The 23,344-nt window shown below is 47.1% G+C and overlaps 1 protein-coding gene across 1 annotated transcript; it reads right to left on the reverse strand.

The window, feature by feature from the left end:
* LOC309602625 (phosphatidate cytidylyltransferase 2) lies at positions 1–23,288 on the reverse strand. The gene is made up of 13 exons (XM_082336323.1): positions 23,186–23,288; positions 9,718–9,860; positions 8,612–8,708; positions 8,104–8,201; positions 6,680–6,819; positions 6,200–6,258; positions 5,350–5,432; positions 4,398–4,485; positions 3,996–4,064; positions 3,192–3,344; positions 2,771–2,890; positions 2,051–2,154; positions 1–1,363 (listed from the first exon to the last, which is right to left on the reverse strand). Exons 1-13 carry the CDS (start codon positions 23,246–23,248, stop codon positions 1,234–1,236), a joined length of 1,347 nt encoding a protein of 448 aa, XP_082192449.1. The 5' UTR covers positions 23,249–23,288; the 3' UTR covers positions 1–1,233.
* Between the last annotated feature and the right edge of the window lie 56 nt (positions 23,289–23,344).

The raw sequence follows: 23,344 nt of genomic DNA on the forward strand, positions 1-23,344 counted from the left end.
TTGCAACTATTAAGTACAAACTATTTATGACAAGATTTAGTAAGCGAAGCAGGACAGAAGCCTGCAGGTAAATGAACCCAGACTGAAATGCAACACAGACCGTGGTAAACTCAGCAGCATGACATCTAGAACTCAAGTAATAAACAGGTGATAGACATGATCCCTGAAAGAAAAACAAAATACCCAGCTGACAGCACCAGCAGGGTGCTGGAGCCCCAACCAGCAAACTTCAGAAAAAAACCCAAGTTGGAAACTGCTCTCCAAATTAGTTAAAATATCCCAGTGTGGGGTTTCCAACCAACGAGAAATGAAGAAGTGTGGTTCAGTGTTTCTTAAGGGTTATTTGATGGATGAAAAATGAACCAAATTATTTAAAGGGTTGTTCTTACTTGGCAGGAATTACTCAATAAAACTTCAATGTTCTTTAAAACCTATTTACCTGATTCAGTTTTGAAGCAATTTGAACCTCCCACATTCCCACAAGCAACTACCAGTTTCTTGACTCCTTGTCCCCAGTCTTTCTGGTTTAATCAGTTATAAAAGTCTTATTTGCCAAAATATCAGCCATAAGGGGGGAATGTGAGAGGCACTGCAAAAAACAGCAAGTGAAAATAGATGCACATGCCTGGCTGGGCAGAGGAAGCATGGCTGGATTAGTACACGATCCTCTTCCAATTAACGGAGCCTTGTGCTCACCTTGCAGTCTGCAAGGAGACTGCACACAGGCATAAACGTGGCTTTCTGGGAAAACTGACATTGCATTCACAGTTCCCACTGGAGAAAATGATGGTCCCCAGAGTTGCCAGCGTGAACGCAGCCTGGCACAACGGTCAGGGGAGCTGCACGGCTTCGCCTTCCCCGCTGGCTCCCACTCGCAGAGGCGGTTGTACGGACAACACTTTGTGTATTCCCTGCATAAACACACTCACAGGAAAAGTTCAGCTCTGCCCACATGCATCGAAGGTTAAGAACAGACCACGAGGACAGTCATACCCTCCTACTTCACCCAAGAATCCTTCCAAGCCTTAACTCCTTTTCAGCTACAAACGCAAGATTTGCTCATTTGAACCAAAGCTATATATTATTAAAAAAACCCACAAATGCAAATGTTTACCAAGAAAGGAAGAAAAATTACAGTGAAATGAGGCCTTGTTATTGTCTTAAATCAGGCAAGCCAGGAATTTCCTCGAGGAGGCTTGTCTGTTTTCAGTCCTGTTCCAATCACCCGGCTGTCTATGCATCCTCCAAAGTACCTAACATACCCTTGTCAACAAGGTGTGCTTTTAGCGTGTTGAAGATGTGGAGCTGCTGGTCTGGCCGCAAGGTTAAGAACTGCTGGATCAGTTTGCTTGGGTTAGGACCTCTGAAACACAAAAGCATCATTATTAATGAGTCACATTGCTAAATCTCAGTGATCTGGGAACCCAAGTGCAATTTCATCAAAATAACAGGCTGAAAGTAAGAGCCCTGTTGCCCATTCCTTTACCAGTTCTACCCAGGGAGCTTAACTCCATTTGAGATGTGGAAATGGATTCAAAAGGCACAGGATGCTGAACTGTAAACAAAAACACCACCCCAAACCCATCTGTTTCAAGAGGGTTGTGCATCTTCCATTATCAGCAGATGCTCCCCCTCAAAAATCAAAGCAGCCACATAGAGACAGTACCTCAGCTCCTTCAGTACATCTTTTATGCACCTACAGGCTTTCTTCTATGCTTGGCTACAGAATACTTGTTAATGCTACAAAACTGGATTTTTCTGCTCGTTCAGTTCTGGAAACCCTGCTCAAGATTCACAGGGATGCAGAAGGGACATGGAGGAGTTTCAGAAGGACTGGAATAACAGACTTTGGGAAATGGGGGTTGTGCTTCCAGCTCTGCATGAACCTGCTAAAAGATGCTTCCCTTCTTCAAGCCTCCAATTCCTCTCTTTCTTTGTCTTTTGTTTTTAGATGCTAATCTAACAGGGTTAACAACTGCCTCTTATTACAAGCTTGTACGTCACTTGAGTTTCACAGGGCCCCCAAACTTCACTGCAAAGCAATAAATACCTGATAAAGCTTGCGATGTACACGTTAACAAAGGTAGCCATCAGGTACTGACAGTCAAAGCGGTCCATGATACCTCCGTGCCCTGGGATTGTGTTGGCGAAGTCCTGTGCAAAGCAGAAGGGATTGTATTTAGCAATCTCAAATGCCCATTATAAGAGGTACTTGCTTATGTACCTCTATGCACGACACTCATACCCTTGCTCTAATTCTTCCCAGAAGGTAAGTGTCAGACTAAGAAGACATTTTGTTTAACCTCTCCCTGGTTTTACAAGTTTCTCCTTTATGAAGCCTGAGGGACATCAAGGCTTAACTCAGATCTGTCACTCAAAGGTCAAGGAAGGCTAATGTTTATCTCTTGCAACGCTGTCTTGCCTTTTAAGGCTTCTTAACCAAACACAGACTGTTTATACGTAAAACCAGCCTGCAAGACATCAAGGGAAGCCTCAGATTGCAAAATTTCCTGACTGGGTCTTTCTTCCTCTACCTCAAGTTCTGCACCAAAGCAGGGTTTAGAATATCACAGTTGAAATATTAACGTCTCTCCCCATTCAGTAAAAAAACCTAGATCCTGCTCCAGCATTTTATCTGTGACTGAAGAAACCTCCTCTCCTTTCCGAAAGCTCACAGCCTGCCACTCCTTGGAGCACAGGGACTGGTTAGAGGGGTAGCAACCATTTAGTCTTTCCTTTCTAAAATGTAAATTACCTTGACCATCCTCACCTTGATTTTGAAGGCCCTCTTAAATCCACTAGCAAAGAAGCCTCCAAACGGCCCAATGAGGGAGGCGAAAGTAGACAGTGCGATGCTGTGGATTTGGAAGGGGTACATCCGGACTGTCTTCTGCAGAAAGGAAAACATGTCAGAGAGGGATTTGCAACGAGAATAGCACTGTCCATCGCTTGCCTCTCTTTCTGTGCTCTCCGGGCTTTAGACCAGTTGGTTTTCAAGTGGATTAATGTCCCACCAGACTTAGGACACTTCCTTTGGGCCTTCAAGCAACATGGAGCACCACTAAATTCCTCCTTTTTCTGGATGTACCACCATCCCTTGTCATATTCCTTCAAAGACCATCAAAATACAATCTCTTTTCTTGGTGTTCCTATCCCAATAAGTGAGATCCAATAAACAGAGAGAGTCCTACCCAGCCCACCACAGACTGCAGCACCAAGGGGATGTTGTACTCCTGTAGCTGGAACAGCTCGGATGGCTCACAGTCCACTGTGAAGCTGTTGGTGTCGTTGTTGAACTCCACCGGACAGGTGAAGCACCGGTACCCAGACATCACATAGGACAGCTTCAAGGAGAGAGAAAAAGAGACACGGCAAGAGAAAGCAGGATTAATATTTTCCTGAGCAATGTGGCAGAGCCAGTCTCAAGGGAAAAGGCCACTCAAGGAGACATGGTGACGAGGGAGCCACACTCCCAGCTTCATTAAGAAGATTACTCTCCTGAGAAGCAGTAATTGGCTAAAGGCAGAGTAAGCATTTTCATTCAGTAAGTGCATCTGTTCAGCAAGCAGCGATCAGAGCCCAGTACGAACAGGCTGAGATAGGCTGCACCACTTGGCTGAGAGGAAGGAAACAACCAGACACAGAGATCACCATAAAAACAGGTAAGAATATTTCAAGAGCACTGAATTCCCCACACAGCCCTTGAAAAGACACACAGCATTCATCCAACAGCAGCAGGAGAAAGTTTCAAGGACAATTACTGTAATGAACATGTCACAGGATCTAACAGGGACTAAAAACTTCCTCCATCTGCAGGATCTGCAGACAGCACAAAACACAGCCACTGACCAGTTTAAATCCTGGTCAGTAAGGAAAATGTGAAGTCTCTGACAAGAGCTGGGATAGCTTAAAGCTTCACTGCATTTTTTAGATAAAACTCTGTCACCCTATGAAGGGAAAAGACCAATGAAATAAGCACTATGATCGCTACTTACCAGCAATCCAAACAAAACGGTGGCAAAAAATCCTCCAATAAAACCCTCCCAGGTCTTCTTTGGGGAGAGCTGCCAGAGAGAGAGAGAGGGAGAATTACAAACTGTACATCTCCGCACACCACTGCACACCTATGCAGCCTTTCTTCGCTTGTCAATTGCTGAGGCAAATAAAAATTGGTGCCAACAACCAACAAATAAGTGTTTGGTCAGAACCTGACACTAACATCTCGGTCTGAAACGGTTCATTTCAGTTCACAGCCTCGAAGATCGGGACGCACACCAAGTTTAATTTCGAGGCTTGCTTCAGATGCACAAAAAGCCAGAAGACTGGAGATGAGGGAACACAGGACTAAGACTCAAAGAAGCCAAAATGCATGTTTTGTCCACCGAAGTGTTACGAACCTTGATGAGTGGGGTGCGGCCGAAGAAGAACCCGAACATGTACGCCATGATGTCATTGCAGATCACACAGGAAATTGGGACGATGAACCTAGATGGGAGAAGAATCAAACCATTGGAAAGTGCCAAGATCAGACAATTCCAAGACTTAACTAAATAAGCAGTGCCTTCATAAGATGCTTTGCAGTGCCATCACATCAACGTCTCCCCCTCCATTGCAATGCAAGAAGCAACCACTTGAAGCTCCGAGGAAAATCTGGGGGATTACTCTAGTGCTCTGGACTAAAAAGCAGGTCAGGTACCCAGAATGGCCTGTTTTAAGCACGTTTTCTTTTGCCACACGTGATGCGCTGTTAGATAGTCACCCCCTTTCCCCCCCCAAAGAGGCTGCATTTAGCTGTAAGCAGGCTGCTCCCAAAGCATTCTGGGCTGGTTGTGGCACGCAGAGGAACACGCAATCTTAAAGCGGCCAAAATTAGTTCCTGGCCCTGCTGGTTTTGGGAAGACCACCAAAGGGGCTTCCCCTCTGCACAGCAGCCAGAGTAAGGTGGCAGGTTGCAATCGCCTTCCTTTCACAGTGCTGCTTTTACCATTATGCTGACAGCATTGCCCCAAATCAAGTGCCGAGCAGCACTTTCCCATCCATTTGCTAGATGTGGGTATAAAGAGCAAGCATCCACACAGGCCTGGCACTGCCTGAAAGGTCCCTGCACCCCACAGAAATTTTTAGATGCTTCTTTACAACTCTTCATACTGCTCAAGTAGCACAAAGCAAGTCCTAAGCTGCTGAGGTATCACTCAATCTTTTGCTTTTCTATTCTGAACAGGCTGGTACCTCATAAGAAGCACCTTCTCCTTGGCCATTGTTTTTTTTAAAGAACAGTTTTAACTCAAAACCCGGTCATTCGTTTCAGGCTGCAGAAATCAAAGCAACTCAGAACACACAGCAACTCACCATATCATTCCTTCAAACAGGTTGTGAATGATGAGGTGCGACTGGGTAACAACAATTAGCAACGTCACATGGGTCCATCCAAACTGGAAGAGAAGACAGCATGCAGTCCAGCCTGCCTAGAGACCCTGCCCGTACGCATCGCTGGCAGAAATCAGATGCTGTTAGCTACCTCTCAGACAGAGAACGGCTCATGCACATGTGCATTTCTAGCATGCACCTTCACCATGGCAAACACCAAGAGTCACGAAGAGCAGGGAACAGTCACCCGCAGTAATTTATGGGCATGTTCTTCAGCTCAAGCCCAGAGGTGACCTTCATTGGGAAGACTTCTGCTGGACCAAACGCTCTTTAGCCCACCCCTATCCCATACATCTCACTCAGCCTTCTGACTATATAAGAAGAGCAGAAGACTGACAGATATCCAAGCCATATCCCTGTGTGCTGAATATACTGGAAAGCAAAACTAGCTGCATCAACAGTCAAACATGAGCAATGCCTTACTGATGTTTGGGAAAAGGGGGACATAGCCAATTAACCCTGGTGGCCATCTACCCTCAGTACAAGAGTCAAATAGCCTTGTGCAGTCCTCTCAGCTTGCAGAAAGTTTCTTAACAGCATCCACAAGAGCAGAGAGAAGACAATACATGTTTGCAGGGAAATTCGGTCAGAGCCACCTTCCTAAAAATACAGTCTGCTCACAGTAACTTTTCTTCCAGGCAGCGTTACAGTGCACAACCAGCACAGAAGCATCTACTGACACGTATTCCTCTACACAACATTTTCAAGCAGCCTACACTATTCATTCTTCTGCCTCCAACTGGGGGCAGCCAGGCCCTGCATTTAACCTTACCATGTAGAACTGGAGGCGATAGTGTTTCTTCACCAGACTCAAGACAAACATGCAGAAACCTGATGAGAGACAGAAGGAAAGTAAATGGTGGGAATGTATCTTCAACAGTAAGAAATACTTTTTTTCCATGACATTGCCTAGCTCCTTAGGTTCTTTATTTGAGTAAAGCAGCAATGTGGAGTCGGAAAATGCACTACTTTGGAAGTCACAAAATACCTTTGCCTACAAGCAGCACTTGGACAGATGAACAATCAAGCCTGGCTGTCCCACACAGATTAGGGAGTTTTCTTCTACAGAGCCTCATGTAAGAGATTTGCCACCATTACTCTAACCATGCAACCAAGTTACAGAATCACTGAAGAGCAGAGATAACTTGCTACAGATACTGCATTGGACACAATACTCAGGACAGGAGTAGTTCAAGAAGACTTCTTCCTTCCAGCCCAGACAAGATTAACCAACAGAAGATGTGGTCTCTACCTGTCAAGTACAGGGCGAAAGAAATGAAGCGGTGGTATTTGCTGAGAATTCGCAGGGGCTCCTCTCTCTGAACCAGGGTGAAGAAATAATCTGTCACAGTCTCACCATAGAAAAAATAGTTTACGCAGAGCAGGAAGTACCTGTGAAGGATGCAGATGCTCATTAGCAGGAGCCCTAAAAGGCTTCTGGAGAAACACAGAAAGTGGTTGATCCCTAAGGTTTTTACGTTGTTCTGGTACACTGTGAATAGGCTATCTTCAAGTGACAGACACAACTTTATTTCCCCCAGTTTAGAAATGTCATGTGCATTTAAACTAGTGGCTGCATCACTCAGCTCCGCTTTGCGATGGATCACACCATCCAGGTTCAGTTCTGGCCTTATAGTGCACAAGGACTTTCTGCCTTTAGGTGGCACTCCTCAACAGGCCTCTGCGAGCTTGTGCATCCTAAAAGTACACGCTCCAAGTACACGCTCCGTGCTTCCTGAAAGCGTTGCTCCTGCCCTCTTCCCCAGCCCCTATGTCCCAACCTTCAGCCCCGTTTCACAACCACCTAAAAACTGCCATCCCAGCCAAGCAACCATGTCCATCTCTAAGTGGTGACGCCTGTCAATGTTTTCCCTTGCACAGATCATGGGATTCAAATCTCTGCGCTTCATTAACAACAGGACAAACTTTATCAATATGGGCTCTTTCAAGACATTGATCTGTCAAGATTTGTGGGGGTTTTTCGTTTACAAGAGCTGCTAACACATAACACTGGTCAACACACAGCAATCCCCTGGTCTCTGGTTTGGAGGTAGCCAGATGATCTCCTTGCTGCCTGTCTGCAATGAGATGAAGCGTTACTGCTGCACACAAGCCCGGGGAGGGGAGCAGCCCCCTGTACTCAGCACTGGTGAGGCTGCACCTCGAGTGCTGTGTTCAGTTTTGGGCCCCTCACTACAAGAAGGACATGGAGGTGCTGGAGCATGTCCAAAGAACAGCAACGAAGCTGGTGAAGGATCTAAAACACAAGTCCTATGAGGGAGCTGGGGTTGTTTAGCCTGGAGGAAATGAGGCTCAGGGGAGACCTTATCACTCTCTACAACTGCCTGAAAGGAGGTTGTAGTGAGGTGGGGGTCGGTCTCTTCTCCCAAGTAACAAGCGATAGGACGAGAGGAAACGGCCTCAAGCTGCGCCAGGGCAGGTTTAGGTTGGATATTAGAAAAAACTTCTTCACCAAAAGGGCTGTCAGGCACTGGCACAGGCTGCCCAGGGAAGTGGTTGAGTCCCCATCCCTGGAGGTATTTAAGACGGGTAAATGTGGTGCTTAGGGACATGGTTTAGTGGTGGATTTGGCAGTGCTAGGTTAACGGTTGGACTTGATGATCTTAAAGGTCTTTTCCAACCTAAACGATTCCATGATTCTATGATTCTACTCACCAGCTGAGTGTCCTGAACCAGGGCAGGTCATATGAGTGGTACACGTTATAGCCAATGGTGATAATCTCATGGAAACATTTGATCTGGACACACATCACCTGCACAAAAACACATCCGGAAGCTGTAATACATGTTGGTTAAACATCTCCTTCATCAAGGAAATAAAAAACATGCATGGGCAAAGCAAAAGGTACTTAAGCAGTCGCTGTCAGTGTGGCAGGAGTCTCCTAATCCAACATGGGAAGCTCACCATCTTGTATTGCCCGCCCCTTTCCTCTGTAGGAGGTTTCTCACAACCCCTTGAATTAGTTTAAATTGCAGCCAAATGCTGACCACCAGGGCAGGCAGTCACAGATTCCTTCCAGGCTTTCTCCATGCAGAGAGAAATCCAGCAAGCTGAACAAGGACCTCTAAAATATGAGGCCCTGAGCTGCCCACCCCAGCAATGGTCCCAGCAACCTTCCTTCTTATCACTCTGAATGTCAGGGCATCTCTCTGGAGCACTTACTATCGTCATTAAGACCATGGGTCCCAAGTAGATGATGATGAAGAAGAAGGTGATCATTGCCAGTGTGAGGATGCCTCTTACCCACCAATTCTTCCATCTAGGCCATAGAGAAGGAAAGATGTTAGAGAAAGTCAAAACAAAGCAAGGAAGCACAACAACACTTCTGCTCTCTGCACATCACAGGATGGAAACTGAGCCCTGGAAACCCCAAGTTTCCTTTCAGTGCTGCAGAGAGACCTTGATCCACTGATGAAGGCCTGGTTGCAGCAGCTGCAAGTCTACAGTTCAGCTCAGTCTCCCCTGCTACGAACATCACTAAATGCAGAAAGCATTAGCCAGGTGCAGAACATCTCCAAGGGCACTGAAACGGGACAGGAGAGCATCTGTTCCTGTTCTGCTACAGGTTTCCCACACCTTGGACAAGCCGCATGATAAGTTCAAATAAAATGGGGACCATTACTTCTCTCTGCACTCCTTTTCAAGAGGAGACATGGGCCCTGGCATGTTGTACCCTCGCTACTCTCCAACAGATCCTGCCTTGAGCCTCTCCCATCCTCACAGCACACCCAGAAAAGACACTTTCTCCCATGATAGGAAAAAGATGCTTTTCCCCCAAAGCAATCTGTAGAGAACATTCACAGTTTGTTCTTAAATCTTGTCTTTATCAGCACGCTTTTCTCATGCATTCCTGCAGAAGTAGGTCACACTAGTGGTTAAAAAACATTGCAGTTGAAGTCTTTGCTGAGAGTGCTGTCAAAGCTAAATGCAAGTGTCTTCTGCCCCACCCAGGCCTCTTTTCACCTGCCAAGACCAAGCACGCAGCGAGGCGGCCCTCCCGCAGCACTCCTCTGCCACCGGTCCTCTCCCACGCACAGCAGCCCTGAGCGCTGCACTCTGCTCTCCCCGCTAGCATCACTGTCATCTTCTGTTTCCTGTGGCCTCGGGGGCACCTTCCTGCTTGCACATCAAGGGGGGAGAGCGCAGCGCTTCTGAAGGCTGCTTATTCAGCTTCCAGCAGCCACCGCCATGCTGCTGGGGCTAGGAAGGCCACAGTGAAGATGCAGGGGCCCTGGCAGCAGAGGGGAACGATGCTCAGTGAGTGCTACCTTGAGGACAGGTTGGACAGAGCTCTGTTCAGGACTTCTGGAGTGTCATCTGATGTCGGGACCGGGGGCGATCCTCCAAATTCAGATTTGCTTTCACTATCTGATGCTGTCTCTCCATCCAGCTTGTTCTCTGACTCTGACTCCTGCAAGTTAAAAGAGAGACAAAGCTTTACTAGACACAGTGCTGGCACTTTTTGAAGAAACTCAGACCAGCCCACTGGATGCAACACCTACCACCACTTGCTTCTGCATAAATGAGATTAAAAGGAGAAGAAAATATTCTGGCTATTGCATGGGGTTACACCCATGAGAAACAACATCAAGTGTTTCAGGTGACCTGCACGATGGGGTTTACTCTCCATCAGTCTCAGCAGCAACTACAGAAAAGGATCTGCTCCCTCTGAACAGTTAAAGACGCCTTGCAGTTGATTAATAAGTATCTCCAAGTGCAGCAAGTGCTTAAGGGACACAGGCTTGTTAGCAGGGATTTTTACAAGGTCTCCCAATCCCCAGGCAGGTCTCCAAGTATGCAACATTGCCCAAATTAGACAGAAAGGCAGGCCTCCAAGTAGACAGGCTCAAGGCTTCCAGACAGACTTTTCAAGTGCTGACTTTATATGCGGGCACTAAAATAACACCAAGCCCATCCTCAAATAGCTGAAGAGGAAGAGCATGGCTTATCGCTCAGGCCCAACCATCCTCTCTGGCCACAGAAGAAACCTGATGTACTGGAAAGAAATACACATGCTTTCCTCACCCCTTGTACTGCTCCAGCACTCAGCTCAGAGCAAAGTCCTGTATTTAGAGGGTAAAAAAATACAGGCGAGGCAGGAGGTTACTGAAGGCTCTGCAACAGGCCAGTGATGGAAAAAGGATTACAAACGACCTCCTGGCTCCCAGGCAGTCCCATGCCCTCTCTCCAGCAGCAGTTTTTCCTCCGATCCAGCTCCTGAACAGAGAACAAACCCAAACCTCCACATTTTGCCCCTCATTTCAGTGGCAGAGCTTCATCCTGCTCCTCAGTCCTTGAAGCAAGGAAGGAAAACACCGCTCCCTGGGGAGTGCTCATGCATCAGGCAAGGCAGAGCCCATGCATTTGGCCTCAGACCATGGGCTATTTTAGAACTCCCGGAAAAAGAGAGCATGTTTGCAGGAAAAGCAAGGAGGGAGCCAAGCTGACAAACGCTGGGAGCTCTGCAAACAAAGCGACTTCATCCCTTTGGGCTCCCAGGCAGCGCTGCCCTGTGCTCGGAGAGGGGGGACCCTTACCAAAACAAGCATTCACTGGGATGGGTTTGGTGTAACCAAATCGAGGGGTATTTGTAGTTCACTAGAGCAGTAAGACTTGAGTAGCTCCCTTATTTAAGGCAGGAAAAGATAATTACTTCCCAAGCTGTGATGTATCCATGGCTGCAGGCCAGGTTCTTAAAATAAACACGGACAGCTAGATACCATCAGGTGGAGGCAGCTAAAAATATGCCAGTGTTGTCAGAGATGTCTTCCATGGATGAGCAAAGCACTGGCCATCACACCAGTTGCACCCTGCGTCGCCTCTTCCTCACCTTGCTCCGCGCTCACTTCTTTCCGTTCCCATTCACTGGGAAGGAAGAGGAAAGCAAAACCAAACACCTCTACCACCACTCACGTGGGTTGGGAGAGCTGGCAAAGAAATGCAACTCGGCTTTTCTTTCAGCTGTTTTTTAACTGACCTGTAACATCCACTTGTCCCTCGGACTTCAGAGAGATTTAGTGCCATTTAGCTGGGAACACACAAAAGATCAAATCCATAAGGCAGCTGCAAATGTCAGCAGGCAAAAAGACTGGCAATTATAAAACTCCCTGAAGACCATGAGTTTGGCATCCTATAGCAGAGCACAGGTCAGGGGCCCTGTTCTTGAGCAGGTTTTGGGAAATCAGTGCACTGTATTTAGCTACAGTCTATGTCTCCCACTGCAATGCTTTCTCTATGCTTTCTCCACGAAAAGGATTCTCTGAAGAATTCCCCTGTGAGCAATCTAAATAACAGAGAAAAGCTTTGGCTCCAGCCTGACCAAATGCAGTTTCTCCTTCTGGTCTTCTAGATTACCTTTAGGAAATGGGGGCTTTTCTTCTCTTGTTGCACATTTCTAAAAAAGAAAAATTAATGTGACTGATTCAAATCAAATGGGCAAGGAAGTGCTTAGGTACTCAGGGCAACCACCATCATCTGTATAGGCTAAACCCAAAAACCTCAAGCAGATTTCTAATGCAGTCAATCTCATACAGGTCACAGCTTGCCAGCCATGCGATAAAAGGATTAGGCATTGAAACGAGGAAGCAGATCCAAGCCAGCATCCCTGCGTTTTATTCCCCAAAGCACTAACATTGCAGGGCTAAGTGCAAAGCAGGCAAATTATTCCTTGCCTGTAGCCCAGAGGATCAGAAGTTTCGCAAAGCGCTCAGAGACCAAAAGAAAGGGAAAGAGCACTTGATGCCTTCCTCACTTCCACTCCTGGCCAAGAACATGAAGGATGAGAGCAACTGCATAGCTCAAGAGACAGAGGAATTTGATGCTGCAACCAAGCTAATCTCACAGCTGCTGGAATGGGCAGTCCCGATCTCTGCCATAGCCCAGCCAATGATTTCTTGCACTGACACCGACATTGCAGCTAAATTGATGTAAACCACATCACCAGTTACCTGACCCACTGATTTCAGTGCAATGCCAAACCAATCCTTGTGCTGCAAAGTGTTTTGGTCTCCAAGAGCAGGAGCAAAGCCTCACTGGATCAGTCCAACGGCGCACGCATCCTGCTGTTCCCCACTTCATCCTCAGCAGTGGGAATAGGAGAGGTTGTGCAACAGACACGCAATCCCCACAGCTCCAGCAAACATTGCCATGTTATTTCCAGAGAGTACAAAGAAGGCAACGAAGAGGTTTGTCAAGATAAAGGGACGTTGTTAGGGTTCAACATTAAATGTAGGACTCACTCCTGTCACATCTTGCTTGCTCAATTTAAGCCTGATGGGAGGTGGAAAAAAAAAATTTAACCGATGGAAGAAATCGCCAGTCAAAGTGAGGGCTAACATACATTTTAACATCTTCATGTTGAAAACAACTGAGCGGCATCGGGAATCAGCTCTTCTCCCTACTTAGATCTCTCTCCGAAATGGAATGTTGAGATTATATAGGACATTGTGCCAGATATAGGCTACGGAGAGGACTCAGTGATTGACACTATTTTTATACCTTTTATGCAAATTGCAACCATCAGCCTACAAATCACCAGTTTAAGCAGCTGAGCGGGGTGCTAAATAACTTGTTTAAGCCTGAGCGTGATGCACCCTGGTCTGGGCTACTTAATCCAGCTGTGGCATTGCCTTGGTAACACCCTCCCGCACATTTCCACTGCTATCTCGCTAGTCCTCCAACCGAGCCAGACAGATCCCCGTCCCCAAAGGATAATCATCAGATAGCAACGCTTCCTGCAAAGCAGCTTGCGGCAGCAAGCAAAGAGTGCAAACCGGCACAGACGACAGTGAGTGATGCTTGCCGGGGGCTATCGCCGGTGAAAATTTAAGCTCATTACAGAGTCAGTGCTTCTGCAAAGAGCTTGTGACTGCAAGGGGCAGGTTTGGGCTGTGTTAAGCCACGGACTGCAAACTGTGTCCCGCAATGCCAGTACAAACAGCGTTTCAGGGAGGCTGGCTCTAATAGATGGTATTTTGTCACCAATCCTGCTGCTCCCCTAAGAAACAGCAGGTTTCTGATGCCTCTTCTGTGCTGTTTTCTCCTACTTCTGCCCTTGAAACAAACTCCTGGAGAGACACAGACTTGCAGCAAGTTAACCCAGAAATCATGACTTGTCTCCTTTCCTAGCCACTGGACCATACTCTCTCCTTTACCTTTCCATGGACCTTTTTTCTGCCTTTTTTTGGTTGTTGTTTAGGTTCTTCCTAAAAATTAAAGCTATTTAGCCACAGTCTGATCCTTACATACATCTGATCATGCCTGAACCAACTATGACTTTGAGGTAGCAACTAACACAGCACAACACTGGTACCTAAAAGCTTCCATCTTGCAGGGTCTCATTGAACCAGATGCTGCCCAGACAAATGAAAACGCAGCCCCATGACCTTTCAGCAATCGCACCACTTTCCACTAGTGCTCCTGCACTGGGACATAGCTGTCTCCAGCTGTATTAATTCCATATTCTCTTACCACACCTCTCTCTCACCAATTTTTCCCGTTAGTTCAGTCGTTGATATTCCCTCTGCCTCTCTCCTCCCAGGCAGGAGGGCAGAGCACTCAGTGCAAACGCGTGCCAGGATGTTAGAAATCTACGTGCATGAGGCAGAGCCGGGAAACAAAACCCCTTACTAACAGCAAAGCAAACTTTCCCTCCAGTTACCTTGGAATCTGGCTTTATTTTTCCGTTTCTTTTACAGGTAAGCATTAAGTCTATTAAAACACAATCAGATGCTGTAGCTTTTACTGGCTTTTGTTACCAACATGGAGTTATTAAATTGAAGGGCTCTTTTTTGTGCAAATCTGCCTGTCCAGCACCGTAGGCAAGCCCAGTGCTCCTTCTTCAATTTATCATCTCAATATTGAAGGCTTCTTAAAGAATCAAGGGAATAAGTAATGCGGGAATAAAATCAAGATAGCAACGTACATTTTATCCTAACTCATTCCTTTCTACACAAGTCATGATGAGGAGAGAGTAAAACCCACAGATCTCTGCGAGGTCTGTTTCTCCTGACTGATGAACCAGAGCAGACAGAGGACACAAGCCAGGTACCTACTTGCTTGTTGTATTTTTGAAATCAGAAGATCTAAGGAACATTTGTGAACAAATATTTTATCACCCTAAAGAAAGATACACGGAGAAATGAGTTGTCTTAGCTTTCTTTAAACAACTTAACTCCTGCAAGCATGTGGTAAGAAATTTGTGCTCGCATTTTAAATGGCTTTCTTGCAGCGGAAGCTGTGAGCACTCTTTTTTTTTGCCCAAGTATCCATGACATGATCTCAGTTGTCATAGAAACAAGTCAGCTATCTCCCTGCCAAAAATCTTCTGCCCAATACGAAGGTACAGTTAAGTATTCAATGCTGGTAGATTAAATTAGTTCAAGAAATCCCATTATTTGTGCACCTTTCTTGAAGCAAGGCTGTTTTATTTAGACTTCCTGCCAGATTTTAACAAAAAGCTGTGACGGAAAATGGTAATACACTGCTAAAGAGAAAAATATAGTTCCTTTTTGAGGCAATAAAATTGACAGCTAGAACAACAGGGACCAACTGTACTAAAGCCTCTACTATTCTGACCTCTGAGCACATTTGCAGGATCAAGGTGAATATAATTAGTCAAATGGCTACAAAGCCAGTGGCCTCTCTCCGGCGGCTGCCATGCCACAGCCAGCCCCACCTCAGGGAGATCCACCAAGGTGACATCAAGGCAAAAAATTGTCCCGTTACTCCCTAATTACAGGATATTCTCTTTTAGAGGTTTACAAGCTCAGAAGGGTGAAACAAGAGAGGCAAGTCTGGAGACCATTAACACTAGAAGGAAGAAGCAAACAAGCATCCAGGCTTGATTTGTACTAAGGTCCCAAAAAAGCCCTTCGGCTGGGGCTGCACGGCTAGAAGGCGCGTCCCCTGGGTGGTGGATAGGGGATCCCTCTCCGGAGGGTGCACCGGATAAAATTGAAGAAGGTGCCGTGAACCAACGCAGCCTAAGGGAAGGCCACCCTGACAGAAAAACCACTGGCCCTCCAAGTCATGGGGGTTGGGCAGGAGGCCAACTACCTCCTCCCGGAAAAAAAATAAAAAGTTGCAGAAACGACGAGCATCAACTTTCAAAAAAACGAAATGGCGGAGACGGAGAAAATCAGTAATGAAGTGAGGAGGAGGAGATGGAACTGGATCGGTCGTGTCCTGAGGAAAAAACCAACAGAAGACTGCGCTGTGGCCCTTGGGTGACTCCAGAGCACGCAGCCGCAGACCGATCGAAGTGGAAGAACGATGTTCGCGCCTTGTGTGCCTCCTGGCACTGAGAGAATTCAGATCAGATCAGTTCCCAAAAAAGCACTGGCTTTTTGCAAGTGGGCACAAAGTAGCTCATGTCCTGGTGCTGGTCTAGGGAACAGTGCTTGAACTACTTCTTGGGCTGTGAAGTTATCTGCAGGGCAATTAAATTCAAGTTTCTTATGTCCCTCCATGAAGATATTCCACCAAGCTGGCATCTAGGGGTGACCGCTTAATTTGTTGTCTCAAAAAATCAAAGGTCAGTTTTCATTTATGCTTATATGGGACTCCCTTCCTCATCCCAAAAAAAACATATTCCAGTTTAAAGCAGGCACAGAAATTCCTAAAAATGGAAACCATTGGCAGATAACATCACAAAGAGCAAAAATGTTTGCATAGTGGCTGAAACAACTAAGAAAACTCCCATGGCGGTCTCATGTTCTGAAAGCTGCCCGCTTTGTTTTGAACACAAGCAAGCTCAGCTCGCCAGTGGGACATGATCGGAGGTATGCACAGTTTGCATTTCGCAGAACAACAATCTGATAAAAGAGCCTGATCTCAGTGTCAGCAAATATGATTCATGCGAAGTCGCAAATCCCTGTGACTCACTCAGCACAAGCTAATCCTCTGCCTGGCCCCCAACACAGCACCCACACCGGGGTCTGTTTATTCCAGGAAATCAAGAAGGTAAATGCATCAGGCTCCAAGTCCTTTCGAGAAGCTATTGTATACAAAAGAGCACAAAAATAGGTTGCTGGCTCTGGCATTCCCCCAGAATTTCCTACCACTAAGAAAGGAACCTGCCTCCCCCTCTGAAACACGTGACAGAGATGTTTCTGAGACAGACTTCAGTGCTGGGTTCTCCTGGATCTAACCGGCATCCCTCTGCTATCGTGGCATTTACCGAACCGGCAGACTTTGTTGTCCCTGCAGAGACAGAGAAACACTTACAGAAACAAGAAAGCAAAGCTCCTAGGCGCCTCTTGTAATCAGTCTCTGAAAGAGGCTGCCCCAGCTTGGAGCTGCATCTGCACGATTCTGCACAGACATTTTGATCTGTTGTTATTTGGAAAAGCTGTGAGAAACAAGAGGAAGAACAAACAGCTCTGCAGCAACGGGTACACTATTCGCATCACAAGGTTTGTGCAGGAAAAGTCTATTTCTGTCCTCCGAAATGAGACCTTGCATCACGCCAAGGCCGATGGCTTCTGACCCTCAATTCCTCTGGAGTTAAACATATTTTTCCAAAACCTAATCAGAAAAAAATCTTACCAGTCTATTTAATTTGCTGACTATAAGGTGGCACCACAATCTTGTTCACGTTTCTCTACCAGTCAAAGCTTTATTTGAACTAATCAAGGAAAGGAGCCATGTAGGACTTGGACCAGTACATTTATATGTAATCCTGATGAACCCAAATCAGTAGTTTTCTGAAGTCACAGCTATCATCATAAACCTACAGACTATCACACGACTTCTTCTAAAGAGAAATCTATGAATCGTCATGGTCTTTTATAATCCTTGAAAACATAAATCAGAGAAAACTCAGGTGACGCAGATCACCAGGAGGGACACATCCTAACACAGACCATATTTTGGGGGAAAACAATACAGCTATTGACAGGCACAGTAATAATTTTCTGTCCCAAATTCCTGCAGATGCGTCCTGGCCAATACAAAGAAAAGTGGCAGTATTCTTTTTTTTTTTTCTTTTTTTTTTTCAGAAAGAAAATACGGATTTGCTTGGAAACACTGCATCTGTTTAGAGGGGCAGCTGTACGAGGAGCGGCTGAAGTCCCTTGGTCTGTTCAGCCTGGAGAAGAGGAGACTGAGGCGAGACCTCATCGCGGTCTACAGCTTCCTCACAAGGGGAAGAGGTGGGGATCTCCTCTCCCTGGTGACCAACGATAGGACCCAAGGGAACGGCAGGAAGATATGCCAGGGGAGGTTTAGGCTGGACCTTAGGAGAAGGTTCTTCACCCAGAGGGTGGTGGAGCACTGGAACAGGCTCCCCCAGGAGGCAGTCATGGCGCCAAGCCTGGCAATATTCAAGAAGCATTTGGACAATGCCCTCAGACATACGGTGTGAATTTTGGGGTTGTCCTATGCAGGGACAGGAGTTGGATTCCATGATCCTTGTGGGTCCCTTCCAACTCAGGACACGCTATGATTCTATGATCTTCACGTAAGTTGGTTTCCTAAGGGTTTTTTCTCCAAGGGTAGTCTGCCCCGGTACACATCACTGCTCATTTAAAGCAGGCAGGAGGCTAAAACGGTTTTCTTGCCACTTAGTATGTGGTATGCAGTTGATGGACAGCACAATTGGTCTTTGGTTTTTCTCCCCGCTGGGAAGAGAAACGTAAATGTCTCATCACAACATCCCTCTTCTCAGCACCAAACGTCCCTGCCTTCACAAGAATCACCCCCCGCATATCATTGCATGAACACGGCTTTGGAAGTGCAAGCAGAGATACCGTTCGCGTACAGAACAGCTCGTCTGAGCACTGAGCAAGAGCCCTGACCTCAACCTGCAATGGCGGGGTCAGAGACAGCATGAATATCCGTCGGGAGCCACGGATGAGCCACAGCCCGCCTCCATCACCCTGCGCTATACTGACCTTACTGTACACAATAACAAGACGCGGTCGGGAGCGAGGACAGACCGCTGCAGCGGCAAGAGGAAACTTGGTAAGAAGCTCCCAGATCCACCAAGACCCAGCGAGAACGCTTCAGAAAACAGGTCAGCCATCTGCCTGGAGGTAATGGAGACTTTTCAGATACTGCCAAGAGAGACACAAGGGTAGGGAATGTAGCCCTCCAGACCAGACAGAAATAAATCATCTTGTCATTAAGTAAGGATAGGAAGCAGAAGACAGCTCTGAACTATCCAAAGGGCTGAGCAACAGAAAAGCAATGTGCATTTGGGGGGTTTACCCTGGGAAGGAAAGGACCTCCTCACAGCCCTAGGTGGAGTCATCCAACCCTTAAAATGACAAAATCTTCCTGGGATCAAACTTCTCTGGCATCGCCACAAATAAGCAAGGAAAGGGGCAGTTGAAAGGGAAGCCTGCACATTTTGCCAAAAGGAGTAGTGGTCAAGTCAAACACCATCCAAAGGAAATGATGAGCAGCCTGAAGCTCTTTCATCAGCTCCACAGCAGGCCAGAAGCTGGCGAAGGTATTAAATTTGACAGCCGGTTATAATGAGCTCCATTAGAAATGCAATCAGTCCAATTTCTCATTGCCACAATTACCAGTAACAGATAACAATTGACTGCTGTTGGCAGGCACATATAAAGCTGAGCACCCGACAGCAAGGAAGCCTGAAATGTATCCTCACATCAGACCCGAGATTGCTACCATTTCTCAAGAATAAATGACGCTTATGCTTCAGCAGAAGCCAAGCAAATTGATGCTTGGTATCAAGCCTAAAATAATATTAAGAGCTATTAAAAAAATAAGCCTTTGGGGTGGGTCTGAAAGCAGACTTGTACTTCCACCTCTCTTAATCATGGATGAAGATGAAGAGAGGCATCACTGCAGTGGTTTATTGGTTTTGGACCTAAAAGAACCTCATCTTGTTATCACAAACTCCCAGCTACTAGGAGCTCTCCTGTGACCTGGGAAGGAACAGGATTTGAAATTGTCTAAACCATCAGAGCACTTGCACTGTTACTTCTTTATGTCCTGCACCCTCTCCCAAGCCAAACACCAAAATTGGAGCTGCTGCATCCTCTCCAGTGCACACCAGGTAGCCATTCACATCTACCCTTCACCCTCCCAAGCAGACCTAAGGGACAGTTCCTTGCCAGCACTGGCATTCAAATACCCAGCACTTACTTAGCTCAGCATCTTCAAAGCACTTTAGATCACTAGGGAAGCCTTGCAAAGTGCCTGGAAGTACAAGAATCACAAGGCTTGGAAGCCAGAGTTTTTCACTTTTTGTACCACACAGTATAGATGGAGCCAGATAAAAAGTCACATCATCAGTCCACTGCTAAACCAGGCTGGAAAGAACAAGAGTCCTCATCACTGAACTCTTCATAAGTACAGCAACATTTCACCCTTGCACACTTCATACCTACGCTTCAAGGCCTCGTATCGGCAGAGCAACGCTCTTGCAACCACTGTCGCCCCTTTTCCCATAAGAAATGAGCGTCCCTAGCTGTCGGGGGTGCAACGAGGTGCCAAACACTGCACGGTGGAAAAATTCACCTGCATGGGCCATTGCACAAAAATGCCTGCCAGCACAGCGGCTGCAGGGACCGCTTCCATTTGCTCTTGCAGCTGCCACCTCTCTAAAAGGGACAGTATTTTCCAGCAAGACACTGACTGCCAGTGACAACGGGGTGGGTAAACAAAGCCACGAGTGACTTAGCAGTGTGATCTGCAGCCCAGATAAGCCTGCCTCTAAATAGACCTGCCCTCCTCCCCTTCCAGGGACTAGGCCATGGGATGTCCGAGACTCCCCCTGGATTTCAGACAACCAGTAGTGCAACGTCCTAGCAAAAGAAGAACAGAAAAGGAAAAAACCCTCTGTCCTCACTGTCGAGTCACACAAAGTACAAACCGCTACTGAAAAACGATTTTAGAATCCCGTTAAACCAGCAGATGCGCTCAGAAGATCTGCATGCATCGTGAAATGATTTTCTTTTGCACTTTTCCTGTTCTCTTTGGAAGCTGGAAGAGAAAATGTGATTTAATGGGATGCACACAACACAGGAGAGAAGGCATTGGCCTGCAGTTTTAGACAATGAATGAGTCTACAAAGCAATGGAACGAGCCTACAAAGACCAAGAGAGACCTACAAAGACCAAGGGAGAATGGGCTCTGTAAGGTAACAAGAAAGTAGAACTTGTTTCAGTCATCTAATCTCAGATACCTACACATTAACAGGAATAGTTAGCAGCATCTACGTCCTTTGGGCTAAGAAAATGGGTACCAAGCACAAATAACATCAGTGCAAGTTTCCCTGTTTTTTCACTGGAGAGATCAGAGGGAGTTCACTGATCAGAGTAAACAAATGCTGCCTTGTTCCCTTTGAGACGAAGATTGTGTGTTGCACAACAGTTTTAAGAAAAATCGATTTTAAAATGTTCTGGCGCGACGGTCTCGACTGAAGCAGCAGTTTCAGCTATAAGCATTGCTCTGTGCCAGCGGGGAGGAAAACATCAAAGCTGCGACATTGTGCAAGGGTTAGAGGGCCAGAAAGTGAAACCAGCCTCTCTCCTTCCATTATCAAAACAGCAAAGTGGGAGCAAGTACAAAATAACAACTTTCCGGGTCTAATCTTAAAACCAGCCTTGATGTTTACATTTCAACTTGTTTCTTTTAATATGCCAAGAGCTCTTTTCAGAAGACACAGGGGTTTCTGTAGAATACAATATGTGCTGCTAAATTATTTTTCTTGGCAAGGCTAACTGAATGACAAAGCAGAAATGGGAATCTCCCCTCTCAACAGCTGTACCTGCAGGCAACGCACTGGGCAGGCAAGGTCCACTGATAAATAGGACACGCACGGGCAATTTTGCTGCGTTGGCTTTACACCGATGTTATTCCCAGGCTCTACCAGGCGTTTCCCGAGCACTAAAAACACAATGGCTTGACCTTAGGAGAGGAAATAAAAATCTGCCACTGAGGTCTGCTGCCACAGAAAGCATGACGCTGTAGGGTTTTACTAATGGCAGGATTACTGTTACCACGTAACCTCCTACCAGGCTCGATTTTAACAGTTTGGGGAAATTCTCTGCCTCCCATAACTGCTTTCTATTGTTAAGAGATGTCATGTTCAGCACCTCAGAGGAGCTGTTCTTCACTGCTTGGAAACATCTTTTCTTTTTCTTTTTTTTTTTTTTTTTTTCTCTTGCAATTCATTTCAGCCACTGTAGGATGAGCAGTATGACATACATGTTCCCTCTCTCTAGTAAGGACACTTCAAGTCCTTGACTCAAAGGTACTATCAGAGGAGCCCTTCAGAAGGCGCATTATATGTAAAAAGCATACTTGCCTGGAGGTAACAAGATTGCACTCAAAATAGCGGCCCTCTGACCTTCTTTAGGAACACATCACAAGTAGCTAAAGCAAGATCGCAGTGTGGCAGAGGGAGTTTGCATATCGGTTAAGCAGTACTAGCCCTTCCAGGCTGCTGAGGGACATCTTCCAACTCCCACAAAAGTTCTGGAATGTAAAAGTCCCTAAAGATTTTCTGCTGCAAAGTAAATTCCAACTGTGACAAACGTACTTATCTACAGGATAACAGCTTTGCCCTATGCACAACAACAACAAAATAGGAGCCATCTTATTGCTCTCTTAACAGAGGTCAGTAAATCTGGATGCCACTCAGCTTCGTGCAAGCTACGAAAAAGGCAGAAACTTCAGATCTGCATCAAGGCAACCCATTCTTGATGCTGTCGGTGCTTTCTGTCCCACTTCCCTCTCTAATCACATCAGAACAATAAAGCTTCCTCAAACCTGACTGTGCAGCTCCTAGCAGGTATTAAACTGGCATTCAAAACAGCATTAAAAGTGACATTTAAATTACAAAAGATATTTTGCCTGATGATTTCATGCTTCTCTGAATTGTGTACTTCAGGTATCAAGAGAGGAAACATCAGTATGATGGTACTAAGGACAAATGGACAAGTACAGGGCTGCTGCCAAGATCGGTGCATTAAACACCAACGCGGTGAAGAACCGCTTTTCCCTCCAGTTTTTGCTCTCTGTGACCCTGCAAATATTATTTACAAAGTTTTTCTTGACTGCTTATTCCTCTTGTTCCTTTCCTCTTTGGTGAGGGGCCGGAGCAAAGACGACAAGGGTGACAACATGACTCACGGAGCGACTGCCAAGCTCGGAGCATCCAACTGTGCTTGGGTTTGGAACAGAAGAGACGCTACAGGAAAAGAGAGTCGGGTTTTCTTTTCACGGCTCTTCTTTGTAGAAACGCAACTGCTAAACCTCATTAAACTATCCACGGAGACCAGGCACCCCACTGCAGGGAGGGGTATTTACTTAGGGATGACTTAGGACATACCAAAGCCTTCCCTAAGGGAACCTGCGGGGTTTTGCAACCCCCACTGGAGATGTCCCGTAACACCAGTTTACGCCCAGATCTCCACGCTCCTGGGAAGGGGGATCCGGGACCGGTTGCCCAGCCACGGACAGAAACTCCCCCCCGGGGCCGGGCTTTGCTCGTTCGGGGCCGGTTTGGGGCTGCCGGGGTGCGTGTGGCGGGGGGTAAAATAAACCAAGAGAGGGGCCCCGGAGGCGCGCGGTGCGGGCGGGACGGGGGTCGCAGCAGCGGCCCCGGCGAGAGGAGGCGGAGGGACCCCCGCGCTCTGCAGGCCGCGCAGCCGGCCCGCCGCAGGCCCCGCGCCCCCCCCGCCGCCGATCCCCCGCGCGGCACCAGCGCCGCCGCCCCGCTCCCCGGCCTCCCCGCTCCGCTCCGCGGCCCGCACCCACCTTCTCCTCGGGCTCCCGCGCCCCGCCGGGCTCCCGGCCGAGCCGCTGCCGCAGCTCGCTCATGCCGGCCCCGCAGCCGCCGCCGCCGCTCCGCCACCGCCGCCGCCGCCGCGCCGCGGCCACCAGGGGGCGGGCGAGGGCAGGGCGCCGCCGCCGCCC

The sequence above is a fragment of the Platalea leucorodia genome (genome assembly GCF_965183815.1).
Source record: "Platalea leucorodia genome assembly, chromosome: Z".
NCBI lineage: Eukaryota > Metazoa > Chordata > Aves > Pelecaniformes > Threskiornithidae > Platalea > Platalea leucorodia.

Coding starts and splice junctions, on each gene's coding strand:
- LOC309602625 (XM_082336323.1), bottom strand. CDS start 23,248: ATGAGCGAGCTGCGGCAGCGGCTCGGCCGGGAGCCCGGCGGGGCGCGG. Junction 9,861..23,185: donor CGCGGGAGCCCGAGGAGAAG/GTGGGTGCGGGC, acceptor TTTAACTTGCAG/GAGTCAGAGTCAGAGAACAA. Junction 5,433..6,199: donor ATCGCCTCCAGTTCTACATG/GTAAGGTTAAAT, acceptor CTTCTCTTCCAG/TTTGGATGGACCCATGTGAC.